Genomic DNA, 27,880 nt, shown 5'->3' on the forward strand with positions numbered 1-27,880 from the left:
ATAAATATTTCGAAAATATTAACGTAGATGCTCTTGAGTGTTCCCATGGCTGTTATTATGAATGGAATCCACGGAACGGTTGTCGAAGAGATGGCTCTGCGCCTCCAACTCGCGCCTCTGTCTCCATTTTCCAAATCCCTCCGTTTCAAAGTCGCCCCCAATTCGAATCATTCAATCACCAATCTCAATCCGAATCGCATCAATTTCCATTTCTCCGCGAATCAAACCAACGCCTCTCTATCCAACCGCCGCTCTCAGCCACTCTCCTCCCTCCCCTCCATCTTCCCCTACCTCCGCGCCCAATGGCGGCCTATCGTCTCCGGTTGGGTCTGCAGCGCCGTCTCGGTGTACTCTCTCTCCCTTATGGTCCCCAAGCTCGGCCAATTATCTGCGGTGATGAGCGCCGTCGATGCGGTTCGGCTCCGAGACGAGGCAGTGGCCGTTGGAGCTCTCGCGCTGGTTCGCTTGCTCGCGAGCTACTGGCAACAGGCGCTTCTCTGGCACGCGGCATTGAAGGCTGTGTGTGAGATTAGGGTTTGTGTGTTCGAGAGGGTTTTGCAGAGGGACTTGGGGTTTTTTGAGGGCGGCGGCGGCGTTTCCGCGGGTGATGTCGCGTATCGGATCACCGCCGAGGCTTCCGACGTTGGTGATACGGTCTACGCCCTCCTCAATGCGAGTCTCTCTCTCTGTGTGTGTGTGTGTGTGTGTGTGTGTGTGTGTGTGTGTGTGTACTGGAGACGTCACCACCCAATTCTATGTTTAGCGGACTAGGAAGCAATGAGCACAAAAGTTGAGCACTTTGGGTTTAGACGACTCCTGTCACAAGTTGTATTAGAGGCGACACATATCCACTATTGCAGAGGAAGATAGTATGTTTTGGTGGTTTATCACGCATCAGAATTATGATGAACTAAAATTCTGGGAAGAGTTAGTTATAGACTGACCAAGACTGTAGGGCCTGAAGCTATTCCCACGATGACATCCGTTGTTGTATTTCTTTAAGTACTATTTCTCCATTTCAATCCGCACTTGATAGTTATAACTTTGACATATTACCAGATACCTTTCTAACTCGGATTTTCACACTTAACACTAATGTTGCACCATTCTGGTATGCGGTGTTATGGAAGAAGCTTCTCATTTTTTGTTCTCTGTTGCATTTGTTTGGATTCGAATCTTTTCTTTTATGTGGCAGACAACAGTACCTAGCATCCTGCAGTTATCAGCGATGGCAACTCAGATGCTGGTCATTAGCCCTATCCTTTCATTGATTTCTGCCTTGGTAAGAAATTAACATGAAGTCTTTGCCATCATTCCTTAGTTATTCTTTGCGTTACTCTAAGGTGTAAAATACCTATTATGCAATTGAAGGTGATTCCATCAATGGCTTTTGTTACGGTATATCTTGGTGAAAAGCTGCGTAAGATATCAAAGAGGGCGCATCTTAGCATTGCTGCTATGTCAGCCTACCTAAATGAGGTATGTTTAGTCTTATTTCTGAGGGTTGAATGGCTGGGACTCTTTCTTTCGTAAGCATGGGTGTTAATTCTTTTGAATCCTTTTTTGCTGCCACGGGGGAGGAGTCGGGGAGAGTTTAGCCATGTGTTTAACTTTTTTTATGCTTTTGACTCAAAAACGATTGCAAAAGTGATAATCATTCTTCCTTGTCTAGAATGAGTTGTTCTTGTTGTAGGCATGCTCCTTCTAGCTCACCTTTTGGTGACTTACCATTTTCTCAAACACAGGCCTCACCTAGTCAACGTGTTAGCCTCATGAGGTGACAATGGAGCCAAGTACCAAAGTGGTGTTCGGCCCAAAAGGAGACACTTGAAAATCAAGCTATTTTAAATATGAAACACTTAATTCAATATGGATATACTATTTTTCCTATGAGACAGATGGTCCTATTAATTTTGAGCTCTTCATGTCACGTGTCACTTCTTTTTGCTTGTTTCTTTTCCTTTTTTCCTTTCACTCCATACTTCTCTTGAGAGGTGTTTTCGCCTGTTTTTTATTCATTGTTCATAATCCCCATATACTCTTTGCTCTTTTTTTTCTTTTTTTTGGCTTTGTTGATAGTTCAAGACCTTTATTTGCTTATTTCTTTTGGTTGAAGAGTTTGATCTTGCTGTTAACCCTAGTTACCAGTTGGCTTCGGTTTGGCCATCTGGCCCTGAACCAGGCCAGAGCAATTATATTTGTTGAAGAATTTTTCCATGATTTCCCTGTATTTGCTTTCTTTTCGAGATCCTGCATTTTGTGTTGGGAAGCAATCGCATCTGTTAATTTCTGAAGTTTCATGAAATTTGCCATCATCACTTTCTTCTTTCAAAAATATTCACACCCTTCTCAATAAGGTTTCTCAATGTTGGAATTTACTTCAATTCTTTGTATATATAGTCTTCTTGTTTTCCTAGTTTGCCCTTTGTCCTTCAGTTCAGCACATTGAATATGGTTATACCATAAATTTTTGTCATCTATCGCTCTTGATGCTCCATAATGTTGTCTGATTTCCTACGAGTTCCAGACTTCCAGTCAGTATAGTTTTGGAAACCTTTTCATGTATGATTCTCTCTGTATGTGCTCATGCACGTGTTTTTAGGTCTTTTAATCTCATATTTAGTGTTGCTCATTAACTTCCTATTTTATGGACTAGGTTCTCCCATCAATACTTTTTGTGAAGGCTAGCAGTGCAGAGCTCTCTGAGACTGTTAGATTTCAGCGATTAGCTCATGCAGACATGTCTGAACGATTGAAAAAGAGGAAAATGAAGGCATTGGTTCCTCAGATACTGCAATTACTATATTTTGGGGCATTATTATTACTTTGTGTTGGCTCAAAGGTGGTCTTAGGTGGTTCTTTTGATTCTTGTGGCATGGTTTCTTTTATAACATCATTGGTTTTCTTGATTGAGCCGATTCAGGTAATTATCTCCCTCTAAAATTGCTTCTTGCCACTCATTTTACCTCAGAACTGTGCCTGAATAATTATTATAACAACTACAACATATGCTTGTGGTTTCTGGCTCTGCCAACTAGTTCCCTTTGTGTTAGATGCCACTTTGCCTTCTAATATTTTGAAAGGCTGGATTACTGTTGACATCATATATTTGTAGACAAGAAGACAACAACAATCACAAGCCTTAATTCCACTAGGTGAATGAATTCTAGACCTTCAACCATCTTTGTCCATTGCAATATCTTGACATCATATTTGTATATACATATTCAATTTTATGGTACCTTTTGGATATCTGTTTATTAGAAAATTCTGGTACATTGTTAAAAGAATCTTTATTTTCTTGAGTTGACTAGTTTGTGGAAGGGTGCAAGCGATGTATGGTTATGCCCTTTCTGGAAATATTAGGATCCTATTGATTGGGTTACTGGCTTGTTTCTTAATATCTTTAGCTGTGGGTGAAAGCTCTGTTTTATGAAACGCAATTCCAATTTAATAGACGTAGGATAGAGCTATTTTCAGATGTTTTTCCAGGTTGAAGCTAATGTGGGTTAGGAACTTCATTCTAATAGTATGAATAGACTTCAAAAATGTGGCAAATGGCTTGTCAAAAATGCTTGTGTTCATATTTTTTAACATGATAGGGGGAGGACAGAACATAGTCTTCGTTTAAGACTAAACATAAGAATATATAAAATTTAGGCCTTTAATTAATTTATAAAATAATATAATAACTCTTTTCATCTGGCTAAGTGAATACGGCTACCTCTGATTATGATCCACACATAGCTCTGTTTTGAAAATTATTCCTACTGGCTGAAGGTGGTACAGTGCTAACACAGGTTACTGCATGGCATTACTCATCCAAAAAAGAAAAGAAAATGTTTGAAGTACTATGCTATCATTTGTTCTATCCTGTGTTTTTAAGCTGTGTTCAAGGGTTCACTTCTAATTTAGAAAACAATAGAATGCATAAAGGGCATACTGATGTGGGTTATATTTGCTTGTTTTATTTCATTGACAGGACGGAAATGGTTCTAAAATTTATTTTGTCTAATATTTTCTTTTCGACCAGTGCAGATGCCTTTTTCTCATATTTTCCGTTCTTGTTATTGGTTCAGCCTTTGAGGAGCTATCTAGTGTTTCAATCTGAATTTGAAGAATCACGCAGGGAGTTGGAAAAGCGTACAATGAGTTGAAACAAGGAGAGCCAGCAATTGAACGCTTGTTTGATTTGACCAGGTTTCAACCTAAGGTAAATTTTTGGCTTAATAAACTTTAGTTCTCATCTGTTTTAAAAAATGTGGATATCCAGGTCCTTGTGTATACTCTGTTGGCAAGTGAAAGTAAATACGGCACAAGTTCAAACCATAGATATTAGCAATGTCAAAGTCATTGCATATTTGTGGAATGCGGAGCTCACATTCAAATTGCATTTTGGAACTCTTCCCTTCTTTTGTGGCTCCACTATATGGCTAATTGAGCAAAATTCCTTTGTATGTCCTGTTTGATCATATGATAATGTTGTCTGTGAAGGTCACATTCAATCTTTTTTCTATGCTGTGCAAGTTAGTTGAGGTCATCTATTGGCCATTGAAAGAGCATGATCATTCTGAACATAGTCATGTATCTGCCTTAGAATTTGGGAGCAATCTAAGAAAGATGCAAATAAGATGGACATGGCGGAGGTACCTTTTACATGAGGTTGGACCCCGTAAGTGTTTTTGTGTGGTATATATATTGTTATTCTATATTAAAAATGTTAGATAACCTTGTATGCATAAAAATAAAAACTATTTACTTATATATTACATTGCAATTGTATGTATACTATTTCCACATGATATTTTAAAGCAATATATGTAAATTCATTATGTAGAACTAGTGAGTAACCATTTTCCACATTGAAAGATGTAACATCCCATAATACATTGTAACTTTGAGGATATTTAATAGAAGTATAATTTTCTGCCCAGAATTATTTTATGGAAAATGTGACTAATTCATAAGGTTATTAGAAGGTATTAATTAATTTATTTTTAATTAAATAATGACTAGTGATAAGGGATAGGTTGAGCATAAATACTTGAGTGACCATAAGACGCTGCATCATTTCAAATTGAGAATAGGGTTAAATTTAGTGAAATGTATGAATAAAATAATTAAAAGTGCGAATGATAGGATTGTGGTAATCGCTCGATACATCTCAAAGAGTAAACTTAATGGCCAAGTTAACCAAATGCATTGAATAAGATTTACTAGTGTGAATGCAAGGAAAATGTGAAATGGATGGAGTGAATGCATATTCTCATTAGAATTTGCATTTTATTCTCCACGTCATGCATATATTGACTTTATGCATGAAGAAATGACAAGACGGTGGATGAGTTTTCCAAGTAATTGAAGTGGATTAGTGCCCAAGTTTCCCCTAGTATAAATAGAGATATTGGGAGCATTCTTGGCTTCTACGCCAAAGTGAGTGATAAAGAAATGGAGAGAAATCGGAAAAGAAATAGAGAAGGTAGGTAATAGAAAGCTTAAGGAAATTTAGTGAAAGTGGGGAAAATAAATAGAATTTGAGAATTTATAAGCTTGACTGTGAGAAAGAAGGAAGAACTTAGGAGGTCTAAACTCATCTCCAAACTATACAAGGTAAGGGTTTAATGCTAGTTTTAGATGAGTGTGAAATTGCATGTTAGATTAATTGTAAATAGTTACAATTTTTTGTGTGCATGATCTAAAGTTATATGCATAAAGTGGTAATTTTTGCATTTTTTTGAATTGTTGTGGCCATGGAAGTTGGTTTCCTCCTGGGATTTGGTAAATGATTTGTCCATGTTGGGATGGCCAACGAGGGTCATGTCACAGTTATGCTATGACAATAGCAACTCTTCTAATTCAATGTGAATTAGAAGGGGTTGTTGGATAACAGTGAAGAAGAACAGGAAAGGGTGAAGAAGAGAATAAGAGAGAAAGATTGTAGACAGTAGAGAGAGGTTTGAGAGAAGAAGAAATTAGATTCTTGATTGATTTTTGATGATCTCTTACAGTAGGGGTCAAGAGCTTATATAGTTTGCTCTAGTTTGCTACCATAGCAGATCACCTCTCCTATAACCAACTATTTTGTCCTATTCTAGTCACCTTTACACCTGACTATACTAGCTAACTAACTATCTAGCTAGAAAAGGAAATTACAATTAAAAGCAATAAAAGAAAGCAGTTAATAGCAACCAAAATCCGCAGCAAAATTTAGCCAAAATTCAGCCTCCTTTTTTGTTCTGTGACAATACCCCTCCCTTCAACAATTTCTTGTTCTCAAGAAATATTCAAGAGGCTGGTTGCCCTTGGAAACTGTTGTAGCAATTGGGGAAGGTATTCCCAGGTGTCCTCCCTCGAAGATCCTCTTTGCCACCTGACCAACACTTGGATGAGAGGGGCTCTTTGGTGGTAGACTACTCTTCTTTCCATTATAGCCTCTGGCTCCCTTGTGGCTTCTTTCTCCTTAGGAAGTGTTGGTAGCTTCGAATTACTTAACCAGCTCATTGTCGATTGTCTTCTTCAATAAAGAAACATGAAAGATTGGATGGATTTTGGATCCCTTCGGTAGCTGCAAGCGGTAGGCCACTTTGCCTACCCTGGCTGTTATGGGAAATGAACCGAAGTACTAAGGGTTGAGCTTAGATACTTGCCCCTGGGAGATGGACTTTAGATGGGGATACCTGAGTCTTAGGTAAACATTTTACCCAACTTCAAACTCCTGGTGACTCCTCCTATCTGCATATTGTTTTATCCGGTTTTGAGCTGATGCCAACTCCTGCTTAAGTTGCTGCAACACCCCTCTCCTTTGTTGCAAATACTCCTCAACAGCTGTGGCTGAGGTATGCCCTTCAGTGGTTGGTAGGATAGGGGGTTTATACCCAAATACAACCTCGAATGGTGACATTTTTATAGAGGCATGATGGCTGGAGTTATACCACCATTGTGCTAAAGCCAGCCACCTATGCCAACTCTTGGTAGTACTCGGTAATGCCTAGGCTCCATAGGCTCACGACAGTAGAGTAAATAGTAAATTTAATTAATAACAATTTATTATATGAAAGGTGGTTTGAAATCATGCTTGTCACACAAGTTTTGTGTGGATGGTGCAGTTGACAAATGCTCACTAAGCAGTAATGCTCATTGGTGCATATTCTACATGCCAGGAATTGTAGGAAGTTCCAAAGGAAAAGACAAGGCTGAAGAGTAGCATGAAAATATTAATTAATTTGCATGATGTATGTCTAATACGAGTAGTTGAGACTAAATTTTGGTCGTGTACATATTTTTGGTGATGTGAACTTGGTTATAATTGGTTTCTAATAAACATGTTTCAAGCTTAATTGCAATATTGTAAACTCTTAATACGTAATGCATGAATCACTTGTGGATTTTTAATAACAAGTCAAACGATGACAAATGGGGTTGAGTTTTGGACCTATGTTGTATTAATGGGCTAGACATGAAAATTTTTGTTTACCATTTTTAATGAAGTTTTGGTTAGTCAAAAAGTTAAATTATTGACCAAATAATGTAAATAGGTTGCGATCTTGTGCGCATTTTCACTAGTGTCAAGAACCTAAGCCGGACTTGTGATTATCTTGAAGATAGAATCAAGAGAATAGGAGAAACAGGGAGAAATGGGGAAGGCTCAGACGGAATGAGGGAAAATAACAGAGAGATGGAGAATTAGACAAGAAAATAGAGAGAGAGATAGGGAAATAGACTGGAGATAGGGAGAATTAGAGAGAAACTGAGAGAGAGGGAGAATTTCAAAGAGAAGGAAATAACTTTTTAATTTATCCAAAGCATAATTGGCACTGTGGGATTACAGTTTTATATAGGAAGCTAACCAATAATTATTTGTGGTAGTTTTCAGTCCTCCACTAGAGGTAATCGCTCGTAACACTACACAACTGTCACCAATCTGTAAATAACTAACTGATACAAAATATAACTAACCTAAATTGTGACATTCCCTCCCCCTTAAAGATTTCTTGTCCTCAAGAAATCTCAGCATCTAGCCCACTGCTTTAGCTAATCCCTGCAAGATCTTTCCCTTCTTGACCTTCATCCAATCCTTCCATATAGTGCAATTGCCTTTTGCATTGGTGGCCTGGACTGAATTTCCCTCCACAGCTGTAGCACAACCCTAGTTGCCTGCTTTGATCCATGGCGAAGGATTTTGCTAAAGTATTAACCCTAGGATTCCATCTTAATGTTGTAGTCCCTAAATTTCCTTCCAATTGTTGGCCTGTTGAAGGTTGAATTTTCACTGGGATGTGGTGCCTTTTAAAGATTGTTTCCAAGGCCATTTCTTGTAATCTTGCCTTCTCGATAGCTTACCTGATAGTTGCAGGCTGCATCTTTTTAACCATTGGCCTCAATTCATCATTATGTCCGCTAATGAAACTAGAAACAAAATAATCTTCAATCAAGGCAGGATGTGCATTCATCATTAGAGACCTCAATTCTTCAAAACGGACTTGGTAGTCTATCGCCGACTCTTCTTGCTTCAACTTGTTGAACTCCTCGATTGTGTCTGTCATAGGTTTCTCACCAAACATTACACAAAAGTCCTCCACAAAGTCTACCCAATTTGTCTCATCTCTCATTCTGTTCCACCCTTGGAACCATGCATTAGCCATGTCATTGAAGTAGGTTGTTGCAAGGTTTAACATCCTTAAACATGGGAATTTTCAGCCCAGCTAGGGGTGTGTGTTGGTAATTTGGGTAGGGTCCCCTTACCTGGATGGCCTGGTCTATTACTGGTTGTTCCTCGTCTTCCTGTGACATGGAAGCATGAGGGGGATGCCTGCTCGTGTCAAGATTAGTTCTGACACGACTCTTGGAGAGAAATCTTCCAGCAGGCTAGCTTGAGGCATCTTGGAAAACATCTTCAGGAGCCCATCCAACCTTTGGCTTATGTTAGCCACTTCCCTTTCCAATGACTACACTACTTCTTTGGTGGCAGTGTTGGTGGCAATGTGCTCTTCTTGGCAGCGGCTTAGTTTTTCTTGGGTATGCTGCAAACCCAACTGTATGGTGTCCAACCTTGCTTCCGTCTACTTTGTGCGGGTTCCCTCTGCCATCGCCTTGGTTCGTTTCTTCTATCTTACTTTGATAGGCGATGAAACTGCTTCCAAAATTTTAGTAATTGCCACTAATCTTTTGTCAGAACTGGTGGCTACCTCTGGTCCGTCTCCAAAAACTGGTAATTGCAATTGCCTGGGTCATCGGAGTCCAGTTGAGAACTGGGTGCTTTGATACCAATTTGTCAGGAACCCAAGCCTGACTTGTCATTATTTTGAAAATAGAATCGAGAGAATAGGAGAAATAAGGAGAAATGGGGAAGGATCAAATGGAATGAGGGAGAATAACAAAGAGAGGGATGGAGAATTAGATAGGAAAATAGAGAGAGAGAGAGAGAGGGGGGGGGGGGAATTGAGAGAAACCAAGAGAGAAGGGAAATAACTTTTTAATTCAAGCGGCACCGTGGGATTACAACTTTATATAAGAAGCTAACCAACAGTTATTTGTGACAGTTTCCACTCCTCCACTAAAGGTAATTGCTCCTAACATTGCTCAACTGGCACTAATCTGTAAATAACTAACTAATACAATTTTGTAGAAATAAAAATAAAATATAACTAGGCTAGAGAGAGAGATGGAGAATTAGATAGGAAAATAGAGAGAGAGACGGGAGATAGGGGGAATTAGAGAGAAACCGAGAGAGAGGAGAATTTCAGAGATAAGGAAATAGCTTTTTAATTCAAGCAGCACTATGGGATTACAACTTTATATAAGAAGCTAACCAACAGTTGTTTGTGATAGTTTTCACTCTTCCACTAAAGGTAATCGCTCCTAACACTACACAACTGGCACTAATATGTAAATAACTAACTACTACAATTTTGTAGAAATAAAAATAAAATATAACTAGCCTAAATCGTGATATTTAGATTATTAATTGTCAAGCTAGTCTATGCCAGAAAATAATTATATTTAATTGAGTAGCACGGGGAAATAATTAATCTTAGATTCGATAAAGGAAAAAGAAAATGTTTTGACATTTATTTGGATTTATGAGAAAAAAATATTTATTTATTTATTGCCTAAGTTTTTGGTATTTATTATTTATTTAGTAATGTTCTTGAAAGGCAGGGTGTTATAGTAGTCTAATATTCAGTTATGAATATCTAATTTAAAGTGCTCCATTGATGACAAATTTGAACTAATGGTGAAATCATAACACCTTAAAATTTATTACTTTTTTTACCTGAAATAGAACACAAAAATGACTACTATTTGAAGGCAAAAAGACCATGCTTTTGCAAACTACTTCTCCATTTACATAGAATACATGGGCGTCTGAGTTCCATGTAAATGACATGGTAGAGTTCCACTAATGACAGTAAGCATACTTGGTTTTGGGTCCATGTTCTTTTTACTAGTTTTTTTATCAGTTATATCATTGATGTTATTCACATTAGCGATACTTGACTGCATGGCATTGTTGAGCTAAAGATTAGTGTGGTCAGTCTGGTAGTTTGGTGCGAGTGCCCTGACTAGTTGATTCAAGGGTTGGCCTTCATGTAGAACATCCTCAATTTTGCTTGATGTTGTTATGCTCAACATCCATATAGTCAGTTAATTTAGTTGTTGACACTGGTAGGATTTGATTCAAAAAGTCATTTATCTGAGAGAAGATAGAGGAATTTGATTTAGCTGCTTATTGTATTGTATTGTAATTTTTTAAGGTTATTGAAAGACCGGATGCCATTCATTTGGAATATGTTAATGGAGGGGTGAAATTTTGTGACATCTCATTCAAATATGATGATGATATGCCTCCTGTATTGAATGGGTTGAACCTTCATATTAGAGCTGGAGAAACAGTTGCTCTTGTTGGGCCCTCAGGAGGAGGAAAGACAACACTTGCAAAACTGCTTCTTCGCCTCTATGATCCTCTATGTGGTGAGACACCTTTAATTACATACTACATAGCCTCATTTTTCTAACATTTTTTGTCACCTGAGTATTTCTTCATAAATATTTTTATTGTTTCTTACCTGACCTTTTGTTTGCCCATGTTGACAGGTTGTATACTTATTGATGAACATAATGTCCAAAACATTAAATTAGAAAGCTTAAGAGGGCATGTTGGGCTGGTCTCTCAGGATATAGTGAGTACTGGGCAACTAACTGATGTTGTTCCTGTGCAATTTTACTTTTGATTTGTAGCAAAGTTTTTATATAAGTTCCATAATGTTGTGGTTCATAAATAGTGATTCAATATACAAAACGGGAGGGGGAAAAAGGATGTAAAACTATAGTTCCAAAGTCATGTATATTTGCTGTTCGTTATATCCATCAATAACTTAAATTCACTTGACGATTGAGAAATGAACAACTCACAGTCTCATTAAGGTTGTGTCCAACATGGCCCTTTGGCTGTACTCATCCGATTGGCTTGATAGTTGGGGATGGATGCTGGTCCTTGGTTGTGATATTGGCCATTCATCACTCTTGAAATTTCTGAGAGAGAAGTTTGCTCAATTCAAAGTTGTCATTAAAAAGGTGATAATGAAAAGTTAAGCCAGTATAAACTGCACTTGATCTTTATATTTTATTAAGAAATACTTCTATATCTTCATCAGGGATTGTAAACTTGGCATTGGGTATATATAAATCATAAACTTTTCTACTACTGTATTGATTTTGTTTAAATTTACATTAGTTCTACTATTAATTGGCAAGTCTTGCACTGATCCACAATTGATTTGGCTCTTAGGGACAATTATAATTTTCTGACCCATAGTTGGGTAGAGGCCTAAGATCAGGCAGTTTATGTAGAACTTTGATCACTGTTAGGCAGGACTCTGGACTGGAGTGAATGCTTGAGTCGTCATTGCTTTTATAAAGCTACTTAAAAAAATAACATATAGCTGCAAATGTTTACAGAAAGTTACACCTGGTTGTATGTTTTATCTGTTTCTGTCAGACACTTTTTTCAGGGACAGTTGCAGAAAACATTGGGTATAGAGATCTGATGACAAAAATTAACATGGAGAGGGTAAAGCTTGCAGCACAAACAGCAAATGCTGATGAATTTATTGAATTACTTCCAGAACAGTATGAAACTAATATTGGACCAAGGGGCTCGATTTTAAGTGGTGGCCAGAAGCAACGGTGGGCATCAGACCCAAAGTTGATTCCTAATATTGATTTCTCTGTATATGTGATAGCTGGCTGAAGTTTTGTTAAGTGTTATTCATGCCTTCTTGTTTTAGTAGTATCTCAGTGTGAATTGCACTATATCGTAGTCATGATTCCTTTGACGTCTATTGCCTACCTTTCAGACTTGCCATTGCGAGAGCAGTATATCAGAATTCTTCTGTCTTGATTTTGGATGAAGCAACTTCTGCTTTGGATAGCAGATCTGAGTTACTGGTGAGACAAGCTTTGCAGCACTTAATGAAGAATCGGACTGTAAGACCATTGATCTATTCATGTTCTCTTGTCCATTTTATCTTTTTAATATGTGCATATATTTTTACCTCAAAAATATTGTATGTACATTTCTGAATCTTTTTTTTGGAAATTAGAACTATAGCATATGCGAGACAGAATAGGTTATACCAAGGACTAGTTGTGGCCACGTCAGTTCTGTGCACATGCAAGGGCATCTTTGCTGTGCATCCGGAATTGGGGATGAGTGCCTCAATGGTGGGGTTGGATTAAATTGCTTTAGTCAAGTTTATATGCAGAATTGCACATTTTGAAATGAAGGTCATTTTCTGGAATGCGTTTTGTGTTTCTTTGTGATCCTCCTTGAGCCATGTAGTTGAAGGGCGTCCTCAGTTCTCTGAGGTTCCCCAGTTTGTGAGGGTGAGGGCGTCCTCAGAAAAGGTAAGGACCTTTTCTTTGCAAAGAGACTTTTCATAACTTGAACTCCTGACTTTCCAATCATAAAGGAGCAATCTTACTATAGCTGCCAAGGCTTGCCCTCTCCTTGAGTAATGCAATTGCTTGAATGAAATTGATAGCACTTTCTGGAACGTTTTAGTAATGTAGTTCATTGAGGTAAGATAACCAATGTTCCCATCATGCATGCAAGGCTTTGAAGTTTTATGCTGAGATAGGGGGAGGCTGGAAATTAGTTTCCTCACAAACGCTACCGTTATAGTCTTACTTGTGCATGAAACAGGCTGGTGAACTAGGATGCCAAACTTTTTGAAGGATTATTGTTCACGAGCAACACTTAGTATTGTGCTGATTTTGTTATGTAGGTATTAGTTATTGCTCACCGATTGGAGACAGTCAAGATGGCCAATCGAGTTTTTCTTCTAGACAATGGGAAGTTGCAGGAGGTAAACTACTCTTCTCTTGTGAGCGGTCAGCATGACTTCCTGGCATCTTCAGGACTTTCGATATAATAGAATAGCATTGGAAAAGATGTAGCTGCCCAGCACGCAGACACGGAAGGCAGATTCTATTTATTCCATTGCCAGCCTATTGTTTCATTCTTCTCTCTGGGGTTTTCTTCTTTCTGCAATGCTTTGGGGGCTGTGGTGGACTTCTTTTATAGATGAAATAGCGATCTGTGTGATGTTAATGAAGCATTATGGTTACTGGTATCCCGTTGTGATCGGTTACGTCTACCATACTATGAATTTACTTTTTACATTTTATTTCAGATTAGGAAAATTATATTAGTGAGAACATCTGGGCTATTCACAACAGCCAGTTCTGGATCTCAATAGGAATCAGAAGAGTTGCAGAGAAGGTAACATCTAGTTTCTGGTTGTATGAATTTTGGTATCATCACACAAGCTGGAACTTAAATGATTTATTTTGGGTTCCTTCTGATTCTTTAAATTTAAGACAGAGAATGTGGTGAGATGTCCTAGTGGCTAGGTAGGTACGTCTTGTGAGTTGAACCTTTCTGCCTGTACGTGCAAGGCCAGGGTTTGAGGGTACTGATGTGAATGGGTTTTATTAATGCAAGTATAAAAATAGAAACATAGGTATAAGATTTATTTAAAAAATTATTAAAATAAGTATACAAAATATAATTAATTGGGGGACTTAAATACGTCCTATTTGAGGCATCATTTTGACAGAATGTTAGAGAATTGCAGTTTATCAATGACAGCTGCACCCAAAATATTTATTTCCTGTGCAATTAAGCTATAATAATAAACACGTAACCTCTTGAGACTATCCACATTCCAAGCCCATAAAACAACTTAATCTAAGATTAAGATAGCCCGAATTAACCTCTTAGACATAGATTAAGTAGTCAGATGAGTAATATATCGATATCAATTCGGTGGGTTGTGAGTTCGATTCTTATCCTATGCAAGGAGCAAATACTCAATTTGCGATTTACCTTTTCTAACATGATCGATGGCACGAGTACGGGGGGTCGTGTAAGGACAATCATCCCAAGATGACCCTGAATTAAATACTCTTAGATCACATATCAAGTAGTTGGGTCACGATAAGATGAGATTCACATCAATAGATTGTGGGTTTGATTATTTACTCTGCGCAATGAGGCAAAGTCTCTATCTGTGATTTATTTTTTTTTGTCGAAATCGAAGACACGAGCGACAAGAGACTATGCAAGGGCGATAATTTTAAAATAGCCAAAATTGAAGATATAAACCGAAACATTTGTATATGCGTGCGTGTGTAAAGAAAAAAAAGTTTTCCAAATAATCCTTGTTATATATAAATAAACAACAACAATAGAGTGATACGATGGCCAATCCTTCCATTGTCTTTAGATTGTCATCTTTTGTCATTGAAATTCATGAATTATGTAAGGGTAATCACCCGTGAACCCAGAAAATCAAAGGGTTATTTACTTGAATTTGAGATATTACCATGTCAAAGTTATAATAATAATAATAATAATAATAATAATAATAATAATAATAATAGGTATTAAATTACGAAATAATAATAATAATAATAATAATAATAATAATAGGTATTAAAATAACGAAATATTTAAAATCTTGAATTCAAGTGTCCCATATAGTCCTGCATAATTTCATTTCAGTTGATATAACATTTTTTTTACCAAAAATAAATAAATAAATAAATTGACAATCAAATTTGTGTACGAAGGGTAGGCAGTGGCTTGAACCGTTCCAAAGTGGGGGTGGGTGGGTGTAGCTGCTGTAGCAGTGGCTTTCGAACGGGTTGAACCGGCATGGGTATAATGGTAAACCGGAATCCACCACGGGTGCCTTTATTATTCGTGCAATTGAACCAAGAAATCGACGACAACGCTGCTAGTAGGGTTCGCAAACTTTTACGTTTCATTTGTCGACGAGGAAGACGACTACTCTCCCATTCAAGGTTCCTCTCTCTCTCTCTCTCTCTCTCTCTCTCTAGCTCGCGCGCTGTATATATCCGTGCATAGGTTATAGATGTTACCTAAATTTCGATACACGACACAGATGATGTTTCGATATAAAGTAAATTTTGACTCCGAATGTTAACACTTCTACTGATACGTCTTTCTAGTTTTTCAGAAAAATTTCGGAACTAGGAAAGCGAAATAGAAATGGTTAAATGTTGGAATAGTATCTGAAAAGGGGGAGTAAAATCAAAGGTTGTGCTTATTGATGATGTACAAGAACACAAAAGATATATATGTATATATGCCCACATATATGGATGAAGCATTCTGGCTTGCATTGATTTTTACCGCCCATATCCATGCTGCAGCAGCATGAGTAGATAGTGCAAAACATTTCTGTTAGCAGTGACCTAGAGATCTACTTTTCTTGTTTTGTTGTGTATTTGCTTTACTCTTTCCGTAACTTCACATTCGCAAATGCAACCTTTTTAAAATATAAAGTAACTGGTGGTTTTAGTGCAAAGCCTCCTTTTCGCAGTTAAAATGTGTGCATTTTTTTTTCTTTTTTTGTACACATTGAGCTAATAGAATCGGTGTCAATAATTTTTTGGGTTTTTTTTTTTTTTTTACTATCACTTGTTATTTTCAAGTGCCTTTCTGATTGGTCATTAGTCTCTGGACTCTATATGGTCATGGTTTGGATGTTTAAACACGAGTGAAATTGTAACATATATTTCTGGTTCTGGAAGGTACTGATTCTTGATGACCAAACCAAACCCATTCAATTCATGTTTGCACACGCTTCTTGATTTTTGTTTTGATATTGCCTTAGTTTATTTTCCTGCATGAAAATATTACCTTGCAACTTTCTGCTTTATAGTTCAATTTCTTATTCCTCTTTTTTTTTTTTTTTTCCCCTTTTCCTGTTGTTCTTTCTTTCATTTGTTGTGAATGCATTGTTCTGGATGGATAGTTAAAACGGTAATGGTGGCCATTATTTTTCGGGCATCAATCGATATTCAAATTTCAGGAAATCATTTCTTCATTGATTTTGCACCTGTTGAGCTTGAGCATCATCTTCCTCTTGATAATCATTCAGAATTCTCACTTGCTTGTTTCTATTACTATTGCTACTATTCTGTGGTCCCATTATTGAAATTTGAATATTCACATTGCAACCCCTTGGAGCCATATCTAATGGCATGGATTCAGTCAAATTCTTACTCTGGAACTCCTTTTTCCATTTCATTTATTCTCCACCTTCCCATACTATTCTTTCGTCTGCAAATGTTTCTGGCTTCTGTGCCTCCATTACAGTTGCCGTGGGAGTTTATCTTACTAGATTCCTAAGATGCCGAGGACAAGAGCAAGTGCTTCAGCAGCTAATTCTGACATCTCTGAGAAGCACACCAAACTTGAAAATCCTGTTGAGTCAGATGAGAAGGTGGACCTTGATGGAGACAACGATCTTGAGGAGGCAGTAGATGAGGAGGTTGAGTATGAAGAAGTAGAAGAAGAAGAAGAGGTAGAAGAAGTTGAAGAAGAGGAAGAGGTTGAAGAAGTAGAAGATGATGAAGAAGCTGCCGATGGGGTTGAGTTACAAAAGGGACCAGATGATGATGTTAAGAAACCAGCTGATGCAGATGAGAGTTTGGAAAAAAGTCATGCCGAGCTTCTTGCTCGCCCTCCTCATGGGTCAGAGGTATACTTGGGTGGTATTCCTCAAGATGCTTCTGAAGAGGATCTGAGGAGCTTTTGTGAATCTGTTGGTGAAGTCAAAGAGGTAAGATGCATGATTTTATATTCAACTGCATGTTTATGTGAACTCAAAAATACATTTTGCTATATATGACAACAGGTAAGAATAATGAAGGGAAAGGACTCAATTGAGAACAAAGGTTATGCCTTCATTACCTTTGGAACAAAGGAACTGGCTTCAAAGGCCATTAAGGAGCTTCATAATAGTGAACTTAAGGTAATTTTTTTTTTTTTTTGGTTTTTTGATATTATTTTGGTTAAGTCAAGTGAGAAGATTATTGTTTCAGTGCTTCTTTTTTCTTTTCTTTCGCTTTCCTTTCCTTTCTGGTCCTTCTCTTATGCAGGTAAGACCCGTAACATGTGCATGTATGGTCCATCTTTCTGTATATTTTCTATATATGTACATTTTTGTTACTTTATAAACATTATTTGTTTTGAAGTTAGTTTCATAAATGTTTAACCTTGTTGCCAGAGTTTTCTGAGGCAGTGAATGCATTAGTGCTAAGATTTTTTGTTAATTCTTTTCCTGTCAGGGGAAAAAAATCAAGTGTTCCTCATCTCAAGCAAAGCATAAATTGTTCATTGGTAATGTTCCCCGGAACTGGGGAGAGGAAGATTTGAGGAAGATTGTATCTGAGATAGGACCTGGTGTTACAACTGTAGAACTGCTGAAGGTTTGTGCTCTTTAGTCTTTAATTTCTGTTCTTGTAGTAATTGTTCTTTTTTGGCACTTTGATTGACACCTATTTGTCCATCTTATCCAACTTTACTTCGATTTACTTCCACCTCTTTAACTTTTTTTCATGTATCCTTCTACTGATTTCTCTTAACTAGCTTGTTTACTGTTACAGGATCCACAAAACTCCAGCCGTAACCGTGGATTTGCATTCATTGATTACTATAACCATGCTTGTGCAGAATATTCAAGGCAAAAGATGTCAAGACCAGAATTTAAGCTCGATGAGAACTCTCCAACGGTAAGTTGGGCTGACCCAAAAAATGCAGAATCTTCAGCTGCTTCACAGGTACTATCCACTTATTTTTATGTGTCTTTAACTTTTTATTTCTTTTGTAACAATTGCCAATTTTTTTCAATGTCTACTGTTTGTTTGGCCCATTTCTTAAAGACTACTGTGACTTTCCTGTTCGATCTGGAATCTTATGTAATATGGTCTGCTAGCACTGTGGTCATGTGATATGCATCATAATTGAAATAAAAATATGAATGCCTAAATTATTATTTAAAGAAAATGTGTCATGATTATTCAACAACTTTTATACATGCACTATTTTATGTAACATATAATCAGAGTAATATATCATTAAAGATGATCTTAAAAATTTAAGCACACTGATCATCATTACATGCCTTAATCCTACTATGCGAGGTTGGCTACATGAACTATAACTTTTCAAGCATCTATGATAGTCATAGTTTTAATAAGGCCATTATATTTTATGTCATGTCTTAAGGGTTTTCTACCAAGTTTTTTTAGTTTTATGCTACCTTTCTTCCTATGAACTTCTTTTTCATTCACTATTAACAGGTTCATCTATTCATATTTTTCTCACATGTTTAAATTATCTTAATCACGTTGTGAGAATCTTATTTTTCAATAGGCGTCATTTCAACTTTATTAAAAATAATTATAAATTTTAGTTGTCTTTTCTATATGGCTACATGTATATCATTTCTCATTATTTGTAAATTTACACATTTGGTACTTAATTGCTTGGCATTTCGTGTTATACAACAAAAATGGTCTTATAAGCATTTGACAATATCTTTCTTTTAGCTTTAAAAGGATTTTGTAATTGCATAAAATGTTAACATGTTTTCTTCACATGACTATTTTGTCTTGATTTTATGGGTAACATCCTCAGTAATTTCTCCCTTGTTTTTGAACAAAAATTGATCCTAGATGTCTAAATTGTTATTTTCTAGGAATAACATGGTTTTCAAGTCTTACTACATCATCTATATTATATCATATATTTGTTTTTTGATCTGTTCAACTTCAAGCCTTTAGATTCTAAGGTGTCCTATAATTTGAGCTTAGCATTCATATCTTCTTTTGTACATTCTCATAAGCATGATACTTTATAATTCCATAAACAATCAAAATACTACAGACATTGTAAGTAACATGGTTGCTTAGAAAAATGAAGGATAAAATTACATTATTACATGTGATAAAGATAAACTTATCCTTATATATATATATATTGAGATAGTGTTTGTTAACTAAGATATGGGTTGAAAAAAGTGAGATATAGAAAGCATTTCGGACAAAAGTGTTTTCCATTGTGTTTGTTAAATTTATCTGGCAATTTTTGGAAAAGAAGTCACGTGACTTCTTATCTAGAATTTTTCAGATAAATTTATCTTGAATCTTACAAATAAAAAAAAGATGACTCTTATGCTGCCCAATGCATTCCAAATAATTTAATAAATAGTCTGATAAAAATTTTGGAATACTTCCTATCTTGTTAGATTGGGAGCACTAGTAGCTCTCGATTCAAGTCCAAATACACACTCAAAACACCCTTACACACTCTGGTTTAATTCAATATAGAAATATAACAAGAATATAATTGAAAAGATTAAAGAAAGAACATGCAAACCGCACAAGAAACACCGAGCTTTTATCCTGGTTCAGACCACATAAAATGGTCCTACATCCAACCTTCGATCAAAGAGAGCAATCCACTAAGATCTTGATGAAAATCAATACAAGATTATCATTCACACAATCCCTTCTCTCATTGATACACAAGAACTCTCACTATGAGATTACAAGACTATATTCTCTAGCTTTCTCTCACAATACAGCTCTTGCACACAACAATGAGAATAATCAATCACACGTCCCCAGCACTTTACCCCACGCCTCTTATTTATAGACTTAAGCGCGTGAGTTACAAATGGAGATATAACCGGGACATTTCCCTAACTACCCCTCAATTAATATAACATACAATTAGACTAAATTACCTAACTGGCACTGCCACACACATAACCTCAAATAAAAATGTCTGAGTCTGTCTAATCTTCCAGCCACTCAATACAAAATTGAGTAACACATCCTTATCTTGACTATTCCATATTTTAGTCCGAAAAGTATTTCGATCTTATTTTGATACAATCTTATCTTGTTCATTTTAACAAATGCTTCCTAAGGGAATAGTGAGAGTTAATCCATGCCCAATAAGGAAACAATTTGTTGTGAATAAATTTAAATAGAAAGAAATAAAAGAGATATCATAAGGTAGAGTAACCAATTACACCTAGGTACATGATCTTTGTGTATTTGAAAAAATAAAAAATGAGAAAAATGATTAAAGTTTTGAATCTTAATATTGTCTTACATAGATTCATTTTGATTAGTGGTTCCCTTGAATACTTCTTTCATTCAAAAATTATATCTATCTGATTGATGGGTTATAAATTGATAATTTATGAAAGGATAATTCATAGTTCAGATGCTTAGGCTCAGTACAAATAAGGAATGACTGAATTGTATTCATGGATTTACCTCAATCGGGTTATAGATGAATAAAATAAAGGACTTTTATCTTTGAAACCCATTAGAAGGGGCATTGCACAAGAAATGATACATAAATGTTCGAATCTTCAGACGCCCTAAAAATGCCATGAGGTGTTTGAAAATGGTCTTAGTGGTTGAATAGGAGGATTACTATGACTATAGGCTATAGCCATTGGTAAATACTAAAAACGAGTGATTTATTTGATATTATGTTAGACTGGTTATGGAGGGACCGTTTCATTTTTTTAGGCTGGTCTGGTTTATTGGTCTTGTGCCTATTTCGTTTTAGGGGGTTGGTTCTCAGGTACAACCTTTGTAACTTCATGGTATACTCATTGACTGGCCAGTTCCTATTTGGAAGGATTATTCATGAGAGGAGAATGGTAAAATTTTTTAGTTTGTTGTATCCTTTTTAAGGCAATTAATACCTAGTTTACTGATCTACCATTTTAAATTTATGATAGTTTCTTAATTTTGCCTTCATTTCTTCTTTGTTTGCTTGAAAGAAAGAGGTAAATAAGCAAGTGAGAGCTAATGAAAAGGAAAATTTATGTGTGGATTGTAACTTATTAGTTTTTTTAAAAGAATTTAAGAATTAATTCTTGGAACCTTTGAGAGCTTACTACATTTGCTTATATTATAGTACAGTTTCATGTCAAGCATTGTTATTGTGCTTTAAGGTACTAATGAATTTTGCATTGGCTATGTTGTAGTACCTTTTTTCTTTTGTTTTCCCCACTTTTTAATTTGTTTTCTCTAATATCTGCCTTATCTTATTGGTATCCTACTCTCTTGTACTTGGATTAGACAGGTTGTTAATTAGATGTGTGCTTTTGTTTTTCGGATTGGTTGTGACAAATGTTGGATGTGGGAAAACATGTATGCTTGCTGTTCTTTTATGCTGATTGTTGCCGTTACCTGGTGCTTTGATGTAATTAGGGTAGCTTGTCCAAAAAGGGCATTTAAGTGGACTTATTTTGGAAGTTACAGTTTATTGCTTAGAGATGCTAAAATTTGCATTTTTTATCCATCAAAATTTGTACCTGATGAGAATCAAATCACAATCTGAATTTAATACAGGTTAAAGCTGTTTATGTGAAAAATTTGCCCAAAAGCATTACCCAAGATTGCCTAAAAGAGCTATTTGAACATCATGGGAAGATCACGAAAGTTGTTCTTCCACCACCTAAAGCGGGACAGGAGAATAGCAGATTTGGTTTTGTTCACTTTGCAGAAAGGTCAAGTGCTATGAAGGCTCTAAAGAACACTGAGAAATATGAAATTGATGGTAAGACTTTCCTTTTTCATGTGGATAATTCCTCTTGATGAATAAACTAGAGAGGTTCAATCCTTGAAAGTACCACGTGCCTGTGATGCTGGGAATGAGGTGGTATCCGGTCCACCAAGGGCCATGCATTCAGTTTACTGGTTGGTGGTGGAGGTTGGTGAGTGAACCAAACTGACATGTAGAAAAACTGATATAACCATTTTGAAATGGTCAAACTAACCAAATTTTACCTAAGTAACTTAATTGTAAAACATTCATTTCGTATTCTCAATAACCAGTCCAACAGTATGTAAGTATACAGCAAAATATGCTGTGCAAAATGACCTGTCCAACTTTAAACAACTTTTGATCATTATCAAAAATAAGCTGTGCATTCATTCAAACTTGAAATATTCCCAACAACAGTGAAGGATATAGGTTCTCATGCAAGATTGACCAGTTTTGGGTCTCTCATTTTATCTTCTTTCTCATCCATGCAAATCAAAAACTTCCCACCCCTGCTTACTGCCCCCTTTCTAGGGATGGCAATGAGTCCCTAAATGGGTCCCAACTACCCATTTAAAATTAAAATTAGTTTAAAAGCTGAGGTATAAGCATAAGATTTGTTTGAAAATTTGTTAAAACAATGTGAATGCCTAATGAGTCCCAATTACCAATTTAAAGCTAAAACAAGTCTAAAAATTGAGATAGACATAAACCTTATTTAAAAATTTGTTAAAATAAGTATGTAAATGTGTAAACGAGCAACCCATTTCCATCCTTACTTGGGCTTTCTTTATTTTTTCACAGGAAAGTAAAATGTCTTCTATTGCAGGTTCACTACCTGCTCTTCATTTAAATCAATTGGCTGCAAGTTTTACCATTTCTAAACTTAATTACTAATGAAACCACTACATGAATGAACTTAAAATTAAATGCTACATATAAATTCCATACATCAAGCAAAACTAACCAAGTCCAAGAATGCTTGCTCCTCCATGTACATTTTGTCAATCTTAATTCCTATCCCCTAAGATGAACCAGGGGTTCTACCTTACGAGCATCTTCTTGAAGGGGGAAAGAGAAACAAAAAATATAGCTACAGGAACATTGAAAGTTCAGGAAATGATATGCAGATTCAATTTCGCACAATATCACAGACGAACAAAATGAGAGAGTGAATCGAACACAATGAAAGAAGGAAGGATAGGAAACTATAACCTTAGCAAGCAATTGACTGATTTAATGCAGATTTGAGCAGTTGACTGATTGAAACCACTTTTTTTTTCCTTGGATGAGCAGCCACAGCCTTTGTGTGAGACTTGAGTGTGCTTCTTCGAACCTTAGAGCTGAGGTGTAAGCGCAGTATTTATACCCTATGACATTTTTCTAAATATGCTTATATGATGTGGATATTTTTGTAAAATTGACATGAATTTTGGTTATTTTAGTCTACTAGATTAAAAATCTGAATTATAATCTTCAAAAAATGAACTAAACCAAATTGACAAAAAAAAAAACCCAAATTAACCAAAATTTGTCAGTTCGGTTTGAAATTTGGTATTTACTGAATAATGTTCACCCCTATCCACATTCGGCAACATGCATTGGCTGAACCAACATGTTCAATAATCCCTGTTCCTCTGACAGGTCAAGATTTGGAGTGCTCTCTCGCAAAGCCACAGGCTGATCAGAAGCCTTCTGGAGGGCCAAATTCACAAAAGCCAGGTCTACTTTCAAGCTACCCAACTCATCTTGGCTATGGTTTGGTTGGGGGGGGTGCCTATGGGGCTCTAGGTGCAGGATATGGTGCTGCAGGTGGCGGACAAGTAAGATACCATGTTCTATGTAAACATGATGTATATGTTGTCTTTTCTTATTATCTATATGCTCTCCCACCACTTTCAGTTAATTGGATTAAGACATTGTGCACTCATATGCCTTGTAATTTACTTACTATAAACAGTGGACTTATTCTGCATTGTGCCCAGGTCGTTTTCTTCACCCTCTATCCTGCGCATCCCAGCTATGATGGCATGTTCACTTAATTGGTGCCCATGCTTTAATGCATTTAGTTGCATGAAATAGCATAGACCATGTACTGAGGAAGCTGTTTCTTATATATTTCTTTTACTTCCAGAAAATGAAAGGAGAAAGAAATAGTACATTCTCTCGTGGAAAAAGATACCCATGTCTAAATGTGGGTGATAAATAAGCTCTACATGAGTTTTCTAGTATCACCGATTTGCCAAATAAACTATGTAAATGATGTGTCAGTTACAATGCCTCTGAGTGGTTTTTGACTTTTTGTTGGATGCATTGCCTAAACTATTCTTGGTACCTTTATGCATGCGTGCATACAACAACAACAACATATCCAGCCTTTATCCCACATAGTGGGGTCGGTTACATGAATTCTAGACTTCCATGTATTTCTATCTTTTGTCATATCTTCATTGAGATCCATACACTTCATATCAAATTTTAATGTCTCCCTCAAAGTTTTCTTAGGTCTGCCTCTACCTCTTTTTTTGATTAATTGTTCCATTTCATCAACTCTCCTCACAGGAGCGTCTCTTGATCTCCTTCTCACATGACTAAACCATCTTAGTCTAGTCTCTCTCATCTTCTCCTCTATTGGCACTACTTTTATCTTATTACGAATAACTTCATTTCTAATTTTATCTTTTTTTGTATGGCCGCACATCCACCTTAACATCCTCATCTCCGCTACACTCGTCTTTTTCTCATGTTGGTATTTGACTGCCCAACATTCTGAGCCGTACAACAAAACTGGTCTTATAGCTGTCCTATAGAATTTTCTTTTCAATTTTAATGAGATCTTACCATCACATAACACCCCCGATGCATTTCTCCATTTTAGCCAACCTGCCTTAATTCTATGTGTGACATCCTCGTGAATTTCTCCATTTTTTTGAATCACTGATCCCAAATATCGAAAATGGTCTTTTCTTTGTAAGATTTGGTCTTTCAATTTTATTATAACATCCTCCACTCTTGCATTCTTACTAAATTTACATTCCATATATTCTGTTTTCTTTCTGCTTAAGTTAAATCTCTTAGATTCTAAATTGTTTCTCCATAACTCAAACTTAGTGTTCACTCCTTTTGTTTCATCCACCAACACTATGTCGTCTGCAAATAGCATACATCATGGCACCTCTGTCTGAATATCTTTAGTGAGTTCATCTATTACTAAAGCAAATAAGTATGGACTTAGTGCAGAATCTTGATGCAATCCTATTGTAATTTTAAACGGTTCAGTATCCCCTCTGCATGTTCTGACCCTTGTCTCTGCACCATGATACATGTCCTTAAAGGCTTGTATATAGGCTATTCAGACTTATTTCTTCTCTAAAACCCTCCATAATACTTCTCTAGGGACCCTATCATAGGCATTTTCTAAATCTATAAACACCATATGTAGGTCCTTCTAATGATCCTGATACCTTTCTATTAGGCGCCTCAGTAGGTATATAGCTTCCATTGTTAACCTACCAGACATGAAACCAAACTGATTTTCTGAGATCTCTGTTTCTTTTCTGAGCCTCTGTTCTATTACTCTCTCCCAGAGTTTCATGGTATGGCTCATTAACTTAATTCCTCTGTAATTTTCACAGTTTTGAACATCTCCTTTGTTCTTATATATAAGGACCAAAGTACTCTTCCTCCACTCATCTGACATCTTTTTGATTTAAGAATCGTGTTAAATAATTTCGTTAGCCAGGAGATACCCTCTTCTCTCATGTATTTACATGCTTTTATTGGTATATTATCCAGTCCCACCGCCTTATGATTTTTCATCTTTTTTAATGCTTGCCTTATTTCATTTGGGCTTATGCGTCGATAAAATGTATAGCTCACGTTCCCTTCGGAGTTACTAAGATATCCCAACCTAACTCTTGTGTCGCCATCATTATTGAATAATTTTGTGAAATACTCCTTTCATCTCTCCTTAATCGCTCCTTCATTCACTAATACATTTGATTTTCATCTTTTATGCATTTCACTTGATTTAAATCCCTTATTTTTCTTTCTCTTGCTTTAGCTAATTTATATATATCCCTTTCTCCATCTTTTGTATCAAGTCGTTTATATAGATTCTCGTATGCTTTTGACCTTGCTTCACTAACAATTTTTTTTGCTGCCTTTTTTGATTCTTTATAATTTTTTTGATTTTCTTCATTGTTGCACTGATATACAATCTTATAACAATTTTTCTTATTTTTAATTTTCAATTGCACTTCTTCATTCCACCACCAAGACTCCTTAAGGTTAGGGGCTCTACCATTTGTCTCTCCAAGCACTACCTTTGCTGTGTTTCTCAGGACATTAGCCATTTCTCTCCACATTTAGTTTGTCTGTCCTTCTCCAATCCATTCTCTTCTACCCCTTAATTTTTCTTTGAAAAGTAGTTGTTTTTCCCCTTTTAAATCCTACCACCTGATTTTTGGATTTTGTTTTATATGATTTTTTCTCTTCTAATTTCTTACTTGGACATCGAGTACTAGAAGTCTATGTTGAGTAGTCAAACACTCTCTCGGTATCACCTTACAATCTCTACAACATATCCGGTTCTTTTGTCTCATGAGGAAGTAATCTATTTGGGTGCTTGATATGACATTTTTATATGTGATTCGTCATGTTTTTTGAACCTAATATTAGTTATGATGAGTCCATATGCCATTGCAAAATCTAGAATAGACTTATCCTCATTATTAATTTCCCTGAATCCATACTCTCCATGCGTGCATGTGTTAGCAAATTAAGGAAGGATAGAGAAAAAAAGTTTAGCATGCGAGTTGCATTAGCTGATATGGGTACCATTGTTTTGCAGCCACTAATCTATGGAAGGGGGCCTACTCCGGTTGGTATGGCAATGATGCCGATGCTTTTACCTGATGGAAGGATTGGCTACGTCTTGTAAGTAGAGTCACTTGGTTCTGCTGTTTATTTGCATAGCGATAGACCTTTGTTTACTAGACACGATGATCCACATGCTTGCTCTCATGGATTTATTCTTTTATGGATATCACATAAATAGTTGTAATCTATCAACTGTATTATACCATAGTAGGACTTGCCCATTTACCCGGAGATACATATTGTGGCATTCTGGATTTTTATGACTCGTGATTTCAAATTTCCGTATTGTGATTTCAATTGCACAACAATAATATATTCCTTAATAATTGTACCCGGCTTATTCAAAAACAAAGTATAAAAGAATTTATGGATGCAAATTGCATACATGCCCCCTTCTATGTGCTGGCATTGGTTAAAAGAATTTGACCTGGAAAATTGTATAGCTAACAACAGCAAGATTTTGAGATTGGACCTATAAGTAACAGCGAACTGCTACTTCGCTTCTGGTGCTTCAATATTGGTTATTGGCTTTGGTGCTATGATCACTATGGCTGATTCATCTCTACTTCTCCAGTCTGAAGAAGAAATAATTGTCTGCTCTCTATTGTAGGCAACAACCAGGAGCACAGCCACATCCACCACCACCACAGCAGAGATTTGGTAGGAGTGCTAGCGGAGGCGGCTCGAGTGGTGGAAGACGCGGTGGCGATGGTGGACGAGGGCGTAACCGATACAACCCATATTAATGTAGACGATGGCGTAGCTGGTGATGCAACCCATACTATTTAGTTTGTTTTTAACGGATGCAATTAACGGGCATTACATAACCATGACAGCGCTCTTTTCCTTGTATTGTCTCCCGTAGTTAGGTGCCCTGAATTCCGCTTATTATACCTTTCGGAGCTTGTCACTGGCTGGATGTAGTTACACGTTATGCTCTCTCGACATACATATATATACACATGTATATGCATGCCGGACTAGTGGCGCTTTTTGGCGGCATGGTATTGACTAAATGATGATGGCTGTTTAAGATTTATGATTTGA

The 27,880-nt window shown here is 36.5% G+C and overlaps 2 protein-coding genes across 4 annotated transcripts; both read left to right on the top strand.

The window, feature by feature from the left end:
* The first annotated feature begins 24 nt into the window (after positions 1 to 24).
* Positions 25 to 13,782, top strand: LOC127788322 (ABC transporter B family member 29, chloroplastic). Its single transcript, XM_052316466.1, has 10 exons — positions 25 to 672; positions 1,196 to 1,282; positions 1,372 to 1,479; positions 2,657 to 2,923; positions 4,130 to 4,213; positions 10,755 to 10,971; positions 11,095 to 11,180; positions 11,999 to 12,186; positions 12,357 to 12,486; positions 13,287 to 13,782. The coding sequence occupies exons 1-10, from the start codon at positions 28 to 30 to the stop codon at positions 13,431 to 13,433; spliced, it is 1,959 nt and encodes a 652-aa protein (XP_052172426.1). The 5' UTR covers positions 25 to 27; the 3' UTR covers positions 13,434 to 13,782.
* A 1,450-nt stretch (positions 13,783 to 15,232) lies between these two features.
* On the top strand, positions 15,233 to 27,872 carry LOC127789257 (heterogeneous nuclear ribonucleoprotein Q-like). Of its 3 annotated transcripts, none has more exons than XM_052318117.1 (9): positions 15,233 to 15,369; positions 16,716 to 17,156; positions 17,232 to 17,348; positions 17,665 to 17,805; positions 17,983 to 18,156; positions 21,760 to 21,967; positions 23,597 to 23,775; positions 26,805 to 26,890; positions 27,444 to 27,872. In XM_052318117.1, the coding sequence occupies exons 2-9, from the start codon at positions 16,725 to 16,727 to the stop codon at positions 27,577 to 27,579; spliced, it is 1,473 nt and encodes a 490-aa protein (XP_052174077.1). In that variant the 5' UTR covers positions 15,233 to 15,369; positions 16,716 to 16,724; the 3' UTR covers positions 27,580 to 27,872. The 3 variants fall into 3 exon arrangements, with proteins under 3 accessions (XP_052174077.1, XP_052174075.1, XP_052174076.1); XM_052318115.1 differs by having other exon boundaries at positions 15,246 to 15,369; positions 16,691 to 17,156; XM_052318116.1 differs by having other exon boundaries at positions 15,266 to 15,369; positions 16,347 to 17,156.
* The last annotated feature ends 8 nt before the right edge of the window (positions 27,873 to 27,880 follow it).

The sequence above is a fragment of the Diospyros lotus genome, chromosome 13 (genome assembly GCF_014633365.1).
Source record: "Diospyros lotus cultivar Yz01 chromosome 13, ASM1463336v1, whole genome shotgun sequence".
Lineage (NCBI taxonomy): Eukaryota > Viridiplantae > Streptophyta > Magnoliopsida > Ericales > Ebenaceae > Diospyros > Diospyros lotus.

Excerpts from the sequence above, each read along its gene's own strand:
- LOC127788322 (XM_052316466.1), top strand. The coding sequence starts at position 28 with ATGCTCTTGAGTGTTCCCATGGCTGTTATTATGAATGGAATCCACGGA. Across the intron at positions 10,972-11,094 it reads CCTCTATGATCCTCTATGTG|GTTGTATACTTATTGATGAA; the intron begins GTGAGACACCTT and ends CCATGTTGACAG. Across the intron at positions 11,181-11,998 it reads GGCTGGTCTCTCAGGATATA|ACACTTTTTTCAGGGACAGT; the intron begins GTGAGTACTGGG and ends TGTTTCTGTCAG.
- LOC127789257 (XM_052318117.1), top strand. The coding sequence starts at position 16,725 with ATGCCGAGGACAAGAGCAAGTGCTTCAGCAGCTAATTCTGACATCTCT. Across the intron at positions 17,157-17,231 it reads CTGTTGGTGAAGTCAAAGAG|GTAAGAATAATGAAGGGAAA; the intron begins GTAAGATGCATG and ends ATATGACAACAG. Across the intron at positions 23,776-26,804 it reads GTGCTGCAGGTGGCGGACAA|CCACTAATCTATGGAAGGGG; the intron begins GTAAGATACCAT and ends ATTGTTTTGCAG.